This window comes from Salvelinus sp. IW2-2015, linkage group LG26 (genome assembly GCF_002910315.2).
Source record: "Salvelinus sp. IW2-2015 linkage group LG26, ASM291031v2, whole genome shotgun sequence".
Lineage (NCBI taxonomy): Eukaryota > Metazoa > Chordata > Actinopteri > Salmoniformes > Salmonidae > Salvelinus > Salvelinus sp. IW2-2015.
The window spans coordinates 42,722,615-42,734,663 of NC_036866.1; the positions used below are offsets into that span (position 1 = coordinate 42,722,615).

General features: G+C 40.4%; 1 protein-coding gene across 1 annotated transcript; it reads right to left on the reverse strand.

Moving 5' to 3' along the window:
- Positions 1 to 6,454: 6,454 nt before the first annotated feature.
- Positions 6,455 to 10,361, reverse strand: cav2 (caveolin 2). Its single transcript, XM_023972015.2, has 3 exons — positions 10,085 to 10,361; positions 9,590 to 9,777; positions 6,455 to 7,073 (listed from the first exon to the last, which is right to left on the reverse strand). The coding sequence occupies exons 1-3, from the start codon at positions 10,232 to 10,234 to the stop codon at positions 6,923 to 6,925; spliced, it is 489 nt and encodes a 162-aa protein (XP_023827783.1). The 5' UTR covers positions 10,235 to 10,361; the 3' UTR covers positions 6,455 to 6,922.
- Positions 10,362 to 12,049: the final 1,688 nt, after the last annotated feature.

Consider the following 12,049-nt stretch of genomic DNA (forward strand, 5'->3'; position numbering starts at 1 on the left):
TAGGTCCTTCTTTGCTGCACTTAACCATATTAACGGACAGTAATCGAGATGGAACTTGTAAAGATAATCGTCTGGAGAAGGAGAGGAGGACCAAAGTTCAGCGTGGTACGTATCCATAACTTTTAATCAAGATGAATACACGAACAAAAACGACCAACGAACAGTTCTGACAGTTGCAACAAACGCTAACCAGAAAATAACCACCCACAAACACAGGTTGGAACAGGCTACCTAAGTATGATTCTCAATCAGAGACAACGATAGACAGCTGCCTCTGATTGAGAACCACACACGGCCAAACACAAAGAAATAGACAACATAGAACACCAGACATAGAATGCCCACCCAAACTCACGCCCTGACAAACCAAATTAGAGACATAAAAAGGATCTCTACGGTCAGGGCGTGACAGAACTGAACAACTAGTACAGTTGATTTTTGTAAAAAAAAAAAAAAAAGACACAGTACCGGTCAAAGGTTTGGACACACATACTCATTCAAGGGTATTTCTTTATTTTTACTATTTTCTACATTGTAGAATAATAGTGAAGACATCAAAACTATGAAATAACACATATGGAATCATGTAGTAACCAAAACTTTGTTCAACAAATCAAAATATACTGTATTTTATATTTGAGATTATTCAACTAGCCACCATTTGCCTTGACGACAGCTTTGCACACATCTTCACAACAACTTTGTCAATGTGACTTGACCATGGTAATTGACCATCCAATGTTATACCTAGCAGTTTAGCTTCTTCAGTCATTTCCATGGCCACACCCTTGATACACAACTCCTGTCGAGGTTTAGGTCTTAGAGAATGTTTTGAACCAAATACAAAGCTTTTAGTTTGAGATATCTAAGACCAATGTATTATTAATAACTCATTCTGATACTGAGTGTAACTCCTCATTTAGAATTTCCGTTAGCTCACTGGCTTTGGGTGCTGACATATAGAGTGTTGAATCATCTGCACACATAGTCCTTCTAGCTTTATGTATGACCAGTGGCAAATCATTTGTAAAAATAGAGAAGACTAACTGCCCTGAGATACACCACACTGTACATATCTGATGTCAGAGAAGATTCCATTGAATAACAATACATCACCAACCATGTGACGGCAGGTGATGTAAAGCCATCGTACTGTATGTGAGCTTCTTCAATAACAATGTATGATCGATAACAGCAAAGACTGCGCTGAGCTCTAACAATACAGCTTCAACTTTCATCTTATTATCCATTTATTTGAACCAATCACCTGTCATTTGAGTCAGTGCTGTGCAAGTTGAGTGCCCTTCTCTATACGCATGCTGAAAGTCAGTAGTTAACCTGTTCTCTGAAAAATAGCATTTTATTTGGTCAAACACAGTTCTCTCCATCAGATTACCAAGAGCAGGCAGCAAACTGACTGGGCAGCTGTTAGAGCCAGCAAAGGGTGTTTTACTATTTTTAGGCAGTGGAATTACTTCAGCTTCCGTCCACGCCTGTGGACACACACACTCCTTTAGGTTTTAGTTAAAGATATAGCACATAGGGTTACTAATACGGTCTGCTACCATTCTCAATAGTTTCCCATTATGGTCGTCTATACCTGGTAGGTATCATTATAGATGGATAAGAATCGTTTTTCGAACTCTCCTACACTAACTTGCCCAAATTGAAAATGGCGATCCTTCTCTTTCATTATTATGTGTTTTATCTGAAAATGTGATGGTTCACTGTTCAATTTTGTCATTTCACATCTGAGTTTTTCTAGTGAAATAGTCACTATCGAACGTTTTTGGCAATATCGAACGTTTTTGTTTTATATGACCCATCAACGATGGAGATGAATTGGGTTTTCTGACCATTATATAATTTATTAAGGTACTCCAAAGTCTTTTAATTTCTCTTGGTTTATAATTTATCTTGTTTTGGTAACATGATTTATTTTTATTTTTGTTAAGTTAGTCACAATATTTATGAATTTACAGTATGTCAACCAATCAGCTGAGCAGCATGACTTGTTTGCCACCTCTTCTGCATAATTTCTTTGAACCAATCAAACGTTCAATTCATCATCAATCCAGAGGACTCTAACAGTTCTCACAGTTCATTTCTTACCAGGTGCATGCTTGTCAACAACTTGCATGAATCATTTTACAAATACTTCCAGTGCTGCGTCTGTATTCACTTCTTCATACACATCAGACCAACATAAAGGTTTTACATCTTCAACAAAAGAGTCCTGAGAAAACATACCTTTGTCTGGTTTCCATGTGCCATATATTTTTCAATTGTGCTGTGATGTTTTACATATTTTTTTTTTTATATACATGTTTTACGTACATACATTTACATACATACAACCTTTCTAACCGTATAGTATCCACAGATTGTGAGCTAAAGATGAAAACCTTTCCTACAAGTATTATTATTTTATTTATTGACTGACTATGGCTTTCCAAATCGCTTAGCACTGCTATTTGTAAGGTTCATTTTAAGTAAGTGTTGTGATTTTTTTAACCATTCCTGAACCCCTGACCAGAAACAAGTTACATAGGGGAATTACCAGAATAAATGATCTAGTGATTCTGTCTCTTTGCAGCAAAACTTACAGAGCTGAGATTGTTGTATGCCCGAAATATAAAAGTGAAATAATAAATATTTAGGTTATATTGAAGCATTAGGTTCTAGGTGCGCAAAGAATAGCCGGTCAGATCGGAAAGGAGGCAGTGTGCCTAAGCTTTCCTGAATAACTGGGCCAGCTAGGAGCATACAGTGCTTTCAGAAAGTGAAATGGATTAAATAGAAAAACATTCTCACCCATCTACACACAATTCCCCATAATGACAGTGAAAACAGGTTTTTACAAATGTTTTCTAATTGAATGACAATGAAATACAGAAATATCTCATTTACATAAGTATTCAAACCCCTGAATCAATGCATGTTATTATCCCATTTGGCAGTGATTACAGTTGTGAGTTGTTCTTGATTGTACAACATTTGCCCATTACTATTTTCAGAATTCTTCAAGCTCTGTCAAATTGGTTGTTGATCATTGCTAGATTTTCAAGCAGATTTAAGTTAAAACTGTAGCTCAGCCACTCAGGAACATTCACTGTTTTCTTGGTAGGCAACTCCAGTATAGATTTGGCCTTGTGTTTTCGGTTATTGTCCTGCTGAGAGGTGGATTCATCTTCCAGTGTCTGGTGTACTCAGTAATGTGACGCATTGGATTTGCTCCAAATATAACACTGTTTTCAGGACAAGGAGTTAATTGCCTTCTCACATTTTTTTCAGTATTACTTTAGTGCCTTGTCGCAAACAAGTTGCATGTTTTGGAATATTTGTATTCTGTACAGCCTTCCTTCTTTTCACTCTGTCATTTAGGTTAGTATTGTGGAGTAACTACAAAATTGTTGATCCATCCTCAGTTTTCTCTTATCACCTCCATTAAACTCTGTAACTGTGTTAAAGTCACCATTGGCCTCATGGTGAAGTCCTTGAGCGGTTTACATTCTCTCTGGCAATTGAGTTAGGAAGGACGCCTGTATCGTTGTAGTGACTGGGTGTATTGATACACCGTCCAAAGTGTAATTCATAACTGCACCATGCTCAAAAGGATATTCAATGTCTGCTTTTTGTATTTATACCCATCTACCGTTAGGTGCCCTTCTTTGTGAGGCATCCCTGGTCTTTGTGGTTGAATCTGTGTTTGAAATTCTTTGCTCGACTGAGGGACCTTTCATATAATTGGATGTGTGGGGTACAGAGATGAGGTAGTCATTCAAAAATCATGTTAATAAACACTATTATTGCACACAGAGTCCATGCAACTTATTCTGTGACTTGTAAAGACATTTTTAACTCCTGAACTTATTTAGGCTTGCCATAACAAAGGGTTGAAATACTTGTTTTTTTTTAAATGTTTTTTTTCCACTTTGACATTATGTGTGTCGGCCAGTGACCAAAAATGTAACTTGTATCAATTTTAAACTCAGGCTGTTACACAACAACATGTGGAAAGAGTCAAGGGGTGTAAATACTTTCTGAAAGCTCTGTATGTGGCCACATTATTATAGGACGACTTGGGAGAACGATGATTCCCAAAAGACATCAGTATCAGAAGTAAAATTACAGCCAGACTGGCCTGCTACTGTGCTTTTCTAGACCTTATAAACTGTCTAGAGTAAACCCACAACTGATCAAAATGGAATCAGACATTCAAATCACAGGGATTTTGCACCGTTACTCAAATTACATTTTCACTGCAGTCTACAGCCTAGAGCAGAATTTTGTACTCACTTGAAAACAATAATGCTATGATTCATTGCATTGTGGGTGTTGTAGGCTAGTTTATAGGTAGGACATTTTTATTGTCCCTAACCAAGATCAATGGGGGAGCTTTTTGAGCTGTCTGTCTCATGTCTTCAATGTTCTTTCATGCACAATGACACGCGTAACCCTCTACGCTGCCTATCATCTATTCCCCTATGTTCTTGTGGATGTATGTTGAAAATAGTTGCAACCTTTAATGATTTTACGTGTGGTATGATTGCTAGTCAGCCTATTGCAGATCTGGATAAACGATCCACCCACCACTATTGTCACAATGAATTGTAGATAGAGGGCAGATGGATTGTTAGACTGGTAGACTACATTGACCTGTGGTATAGTAATCGAGCAGAAAAGTGTAGTGCATAAGGGAGGGACCAAATTACCTTGATAGGGGAGGCGTGGGCAAGCAGAAGAGTAAATGTGGCTAGGATGGAAGAAATGATATCATAAAACCTGCAAAAGGGTGAATGTAAACCTGGGGAAATGTGCACTATCCTCCACTGTACCCAATAAAAAAAACACACAACCCTCCCAAAAGCAAAACAAAAAGAAGGTATGAATCCCCTATTTTGGACCAACCCCCCACCCCAGTAAATTTCAAACTGTAAATATCAGTATGGAATATTCCTTACATTCTACCAAGTCAGTAAAATGCTGTATTCATGTAACCCTGTAGGTTATTATCAGTATGGAATATTCTGGTATGGAATATTCTTCCATATTCTACCAAATCAGTATTGTGCTGTGTAAACCTGTAGATTATCAGCAGAGCCCCAGGTCGTGTTGCAATAGACCCACAGGGTCAGGCAGAGGCAGTTCTTCTTCTCTCTGTATTGGAATGTGTCTTATGCAATCAGACCAGCTCAGTTAGTGATTTACAACTCGTCTCTCTCACTGAGACTGAGAAACATATCTCCTATCACAGTTCTCATCATTTTCTATGACAGAGAGACACGCAGCAATACTCAGATTTTTTTTTAGAAATAATGATCTTTATTTGATGCAGAATAGGAACACTTTTGGTACTTTTTACAAATCAAAGAATAAGTCTCGTTTGTTGAGCTCAATTAGAATCACATCATGCCATTTACCATTTTTGCTACATAAAAACAATAACTCCACACCTGTGTGTTCTATTGCACAATCACACCTCCAATTTCCTCTCAGCACTGAAGAGATAACTCAGCCAAGTACAGACATGGTCTATTGACTGGCTGGGTGGCAAGCTGTCAACCGCCTCGCTTAGCCAAAGGATTAGAAGTTACTGACAGAATCGCTGCGTTTGGTTGTCCCATTAAAACAAAGCACGAGCGTGCCTCTGAAATGACACCCTATACCCTATATAGCCCACTACTTTTTAGGGAATAGGGTGCCATTTTGGACGAAGCCAAGGTTTTGTGTGACCTATTATACGATAAGTTGTGAAGAACTGGCGGCACTATCTGCTAGATTCTCTCCACACTTGGGTTCTGGCGTCAAAGAATAAGGCAAGCTAGTTGCTCTGCGGCTTTTAGAAAGCTCAGCAGCACCTAGGCCCACGGCCATGTACCTGACTGTATAGAATAAACCAGAGTAGTAAACTCATCTTAGATACTTAACATAAAAGTTCTGTCCAGTTTTTTCACGACTCACAGAAACATGGGCCGTCAAGAAACATGGCAATTGTGCATAAATAATTAGTTCAAAAGCCAATACTCAGACAACCCACCCTTTTGTTTATTATATTAAACATGTAAAAGTCCAGCTTCTGTTCAAAAATATATACAACTGTCTTAGGTCTTTACTAGGTAGGTTGTCTTTGTGGGAAAGCAAATGTCCAAAATGTATCCAAAGCACTGTGAGATTAACACAGCAGCAGCAAAATAAGGCTGGAGAAGGATAAGCTGCATCTCAGCATCTAGGATCAGTGTACACTCTATTACAGAAAACATATGAAGTAATTCATTCATTCAAATTCCATCTGAATCCTCTGCTATATATCCACAACACATAAAAAGCAGAAACTACACAAACGTTACATGTCTGATGCCAGGAATGTTGTGATGCCTAACTGGCCAATATACTGTTGCCCTGATCTGATCCTTTACGATTAAAACAGTTATTTTTTAGCATCAAAATAATGGAATGACAATAATTTATTTTGGTCACAACTGCACAATTGTCCTTTTGGCAGAATACATCAAAACTGATTCTAAATGCTACACAACCACTTCTATGAACAGTGGACAATCTGATTTATCATGTGAATCTTGAAATTTCCAAATGACATAAATGATCATGTTGGATCATCTTATTACCCAGATGGTGCTGTGGTGTTGTCAAAGGGAAGTTTACCCTAATCATCCTTTATGAGCGCTCGTAACTTATCAGTTGCACTTATATGCTCTACCATAATTCCACCACATGGTGTGTCGATGTTGGCTTCATAAAGCTATTATATATTTCAACGCAAACATAACTAAATGATATCTTCACTTTTTTAAGACTCACCTCAAATTATTTACTTATTTTTCCCACTTAGAAATAGGAAAAAAAAAAAGTGAAGATATCCTGTAACTTCTGAACCCCCACCCCCATAACAAAGACCCTATCAGTTGTCCATGGCCTTGACGTGGACAGAGGACAGACACCTGCCCAAACTGTGGAAGAGGGGGGTGACAAAAATGTCTGTAAGGCTGCTCCAGACCACCTGGACAGAGGGCAGGGCCATCAGACAGCTCCGCACCACTGGCATCAACACCCTGGAAGGAGGAGGACCACAAAAGCAGGTTTCACTTTGCATCGCGCACACACACACACACAGTATTCTTCAAATGCACAGAATGTGTAGGCATAGGTATTACCTACATACATATGACATTACGGGGAACATTTAACCTTGTGTTGGGTGTAATATCAGATGCATGAGGTGTTCCTAACAAGTTCCGTTTMCTGCAGAGTCCAGAGTATCCTCGCAACATGAATTCTAACACAGCCTTCTCGATCCTCTTACTTTGTCCATTTTGGATATGCATAAACAGTTCATGCAGACTTTATGAATGCTTGGAGCTTGCAGTATGTATTACGTGTGGCAGGAAGCCTAACAGTTAGAGCTGTTGGACCAGCAACCGAAAGGTCACGGTTTTGAATACCCGTGTCCATGTGCGCTTGTGCAAGGCACTTAACCCTAATTTATTATAGTGCCATCTTTAGTGCCACGACATCTTGTGACACTATCTATCAGACACATCCCAGACGTCTATTGACCAGCCACAGGGTCAACTGTTTCTCATTGTTCCCATTCCATCCTCTACTGATCCCTGCTCTGTCACCAAAGCCATATTTAAAAGGCTTATCCTCCATAAAAGCTGTGACAGACAGTGCAGACGGACTCTTCCTCATCACAAATGGCACCCTATTCCCAATATAAAGCACTACTTTTCAAATCAAATCCCATCTTATTGGTCACATATGTAACGGATGTGAAATGGCTAGCTAGTTAGCGGGTATGCCCTACTAGCATTTCAATCAGTTACGTCACTTGCTCTGAGACTTAAGTAGGGTTTCCCCTTGCTCTGCAAGGGCCGCGGCTTTTGTGGAGCGATGGGTAACGACGCTTCGTGGGTGTCAGTTGTTGATGTGTGCAGAGGGTCCCTGGTTCGCGCCCGTGTCGGGGCGAGGGGACGTACTAAAGTTATACTGTTACACATACACATATTTAACAGATGTTATTGTGGGTGTAGCAAAATGCTTGTGTTCCCAGCTCCAACAGTGCAGTAATATCTAACAATACACAATACACACAAATCTAAAAAGTTAAAGAATGGAATTAAGAAATCTAAAAACATTAGAACAAGCAATGTCAGAGTCCGGAGTATACAGTGCATTCGGAAAGCATTCAAATCCCTTGACTTTTTCCACATTTTGTTATGTTATAGCCTTATTCTAAAARGGATTAAATAACATTTCCTTGATGGGTTAAATAAAAACATTTCCTCGTCAATCTACACACAATACCATATAATGACAAAGTGAAAATAGGTTTTTTGAATTTTTAACAAAAATTAAAAAACAGACCTTATTTACATAAGTAGAACTCTGAACCAGGATTGTGTCAAGGCACAGATCTGGGGAAGGGTACCAAAACATTTCTGCAGCATTGAAGGTCCCCAAGAACACATTGGCCTCCATCATTCTTAGATGGAAGAAGTTTGGACCCACCACGACTCTTCCTAGAAGTGGCCCCGCCGGCCAAACTGAGCAATTGGGGAAAAGGGCCTTGGTCAGGGAGGTAACCAACAACCCGATGGTCACTCTGACAGAGCTACAGACTTCCTCTGTGGAGATGGGAGAACCTCCCAGAAGGACAACCATCTCTGCAGCACTCCACCTATCAGGCCTTTATGGTAGAGTGGCCAGACAGAAGCCACTCCTCAGTAAAAGGCACATGACCGCRCGCTTGGAGTTTGCCAAAATGCACCTAAAGGACTCTCAGACCATGAGAAACAAGATTCTCTGGTTTGATGATACCAAGATCGAACTCTGTAGGGGACAGGGTGCCATTTGAGATCCAACCCATTGACTTTTGGCAAAAATCTATTCTTCGGAGAGACTGAGACATTGAGACATGGGGAAACTAGTCCATAATCTGTACTAAAGGTCATAAGACAGTTACTTTGTGACTTGCCCACAAAACATGCCCACAAAACATGCCCACAAGAAATCTGTAGCCTATCTATTCTAGTGGAATGTTCCACTCTCCTCTGAAAACAGGCCTACAGGGCTGCAAGGCAGACTAGAATGCCAACTATCTGGCAGGGGTTATGGGGGCTTTTTTCCCATTACCAGCTGAACACTGCATTCCTCCTAACTTTCCATAAAGTGCCTCACTTGGGCACAGATCTGGTGTTGTTTTAGCAAGCAGCCCCTTAGCTAAGTGACTTAGGCAGATTTTGTGAATGTCAGGAGTTGCTTGGTTTGCCTTCAACCTAACCACTGTGTCCTCTGGCATGGATACAGCACATAATGCAAAACAAGCCTATATATGGAAAAGCTATGCCATAATTGCCTAAATAAAGTAAAAACAATGACAATGCGTTCATAGTTGTACCCTACATATGATATTAATTGTATAAATATATATGTCAGTATGCCTACTGGTCTTTCTGTGCAAACTGTCTGCAATGGGTCAAAACAAATAGGCAGCAGAGCAGGCAATGGAAAATGTGGCCCTTGGCCAAGCTCTGAAACAACAAGATAGCATGTGATGTGTTCCTACCAAATATGAATACAGCTGAGGACCCCGAAGACTATCCCGATGATAAATGCCATGGGAACGGCGAGGATGGTGGTCAGTATTCGGTAGAATACATATTTGAACAGTTCGAAGACGGCGTGGCTTCCTATCCATACTCTGTCGAAGCTGTGGCTGGAACTGGGCTCTGCGATCACATCGTCAAAACCAACCTGGGGAAGGAGACAAGCGCTTGTCAGGAATCAGTCATGGACTCACTCCCACACCCATTTGTCATATTCTGTCCAAACAAACATATTAGCAGGAGTTTACAGCCAACATGGAAACTAAACACACAGGCAATGGCGCATGCCATTTTCATTTATTATGCATGAATAAAATGTTTGCTTATGATTAGTTTATTACATATGGCAAAACGACKATAACGAAAGTATTGATCTACAGCTTATCCGTCCACTGGTGTTTACTTTGTGAAAACCGGAGCGCACGGTGCGCTGAGACACTGATACAGTAGTTTACCTTTAAGTGCGCGTTTATGTCATTGGGATCTCGGTCTGGGATCGCCGCGTAGACGTAGTCTTTTTTCGACAAAATCGGTTCTATTGATCTGTTGAACTCGTCCTCGTCCATGATGATACTCGTCTCGTAATTCTCCCTTTCGAGACCCATTTTCACTTCACAGACGGCGCGGTGGGCAGCGGAGAGCTCTCGTTGGTAGCGCTCTCTGCATTTGTGTCTGTGCCTGCGCGCATGAAACGGTCCCACGCCCCGCGCGGAAAGCGGCGCAACGTAGTGTAGACACAACAAGCAAAGTCACGTCCCCATACTATTTGCACTGTTTGACTCTATATTTGTTCAAGAATTCGTCAGATGTATCAAATAATCTGAACTCGGCTATATTTGGCAAAATAGTAATTGACGTTAGTTAACCATTGGACATGATTTGTTTATCTTAACATTTGTGTAGGCTATACACACTAGTCATCTTTTTTTATACATTTTAGTCATTTAGCAGATGCTCTTATCCAGAGAGCATTTACAGGTGTAATTTGGGTTAACTCCCTTGCTCAAGGACATMACAGATTTTCACCTAGTCAGCTTGGGGGTTTGAATCAGGGGCTTTTCAGATACTGGACCAACACTTTTAACCACTAGGCTACCTGCCACCACAAGACTTCTTCATGCACCATTCACCATTCAGATAATCATGAGGTGTCTGAGTGCCAAGTCACAAAAGGCCTTAATCATCACACTCCTCACAGTAGCCTGTTTGATAACATTAGTCTCCTTCCTTCACTTCCTCTCTTTTTCCTCCTCCTCCACTATCACTGAGTGCCAAGTCACAAAAGGCCTTAATCATCACACTCCTCACAGTAGCCTGTTTGATAACATTAGTCTCCTTCCTTCACTTCCTCTCTTTTTCCTCCTCCTCCACTATCACAATCTCCAATTAAAAGGGATGTGGAGGAGGGCGAGGAGGATAAAATAAGAGGGATGTGTATGTGAGTTTGGAAGTGGTTTTGTGTCGTGGTTGTGTGGTGTGTTGGGTGTGTGTGTGTGTGTGTGTGTGTGTGTGTGTGTGTGTGTGTGTGTGTGTGTGTGTGTGTGTGTGTGTGTGGTGTTGTGTGTGCATGCGTGTATGTTTGTAAAGGAACATTGAGTGCATTTTGTGCATGTCTTCAGGAGGTTCTTGCAGATTTATTGCACTATTTATTGAGTTCAGTGACCTTTCCTTCTGCCAATAGTGAACATACTTGGGAGCAATTTTAGAATCGCTCTGTCTTCATATTTTTAAAGCCAGGCACAGGAGGCTGCTGAGGGGAGAACGGTCATAATAATGGCAGGAAAGCACCAGATGGAATGGCATTGAAACCTCAAAACTATGTGTTTGTTACAATTCCATTCAGTTATTACCACGAGCCGTTCCCCTCAATTAAGGTGCCACCAACCTTCTTTGAAGCCAGGATATACAGTTGAAGTCGGGAGTTTACATATACCTTAGCCAAATACATTTAAACTCAGTTTTTCACAATTCCTGACATTTAATCCTAGTAAAAATTCCCAGTCTTAGGTCAGTTAGGATCACACTATTATTTAATAATGTGAAATGTCAGAATAATAGTAGAGAATGATATTATTTCAGCTTTTATTTCTTTCATCACATTCCCAGTGGGTCAGAAGTTTCAATACACGCAATTAGTATTTGGTAGCATTGCCTTAAATTGTTTAACTAGGTCAAATGTCTTGGCTAGCCTTCCACAAGCTTCCCACAATAAGTTGGGTGAATTTTGGCCCATTCCTCCTGACAGAGCTTGTCAGAGTCAGGTTTGTAGGCCTCCTTGCACGCACACACTTTTTCAGTTCTGCCCACAGATTTTCTTTAGGATTGAGGTCAGGGCTTTGTGATGGCCACTCCAATACCTTGACTTTGTTGTCCTTAAGCCATTTTGCCACAACTTTGGAAGTATGCTTGGGGTCATTGTC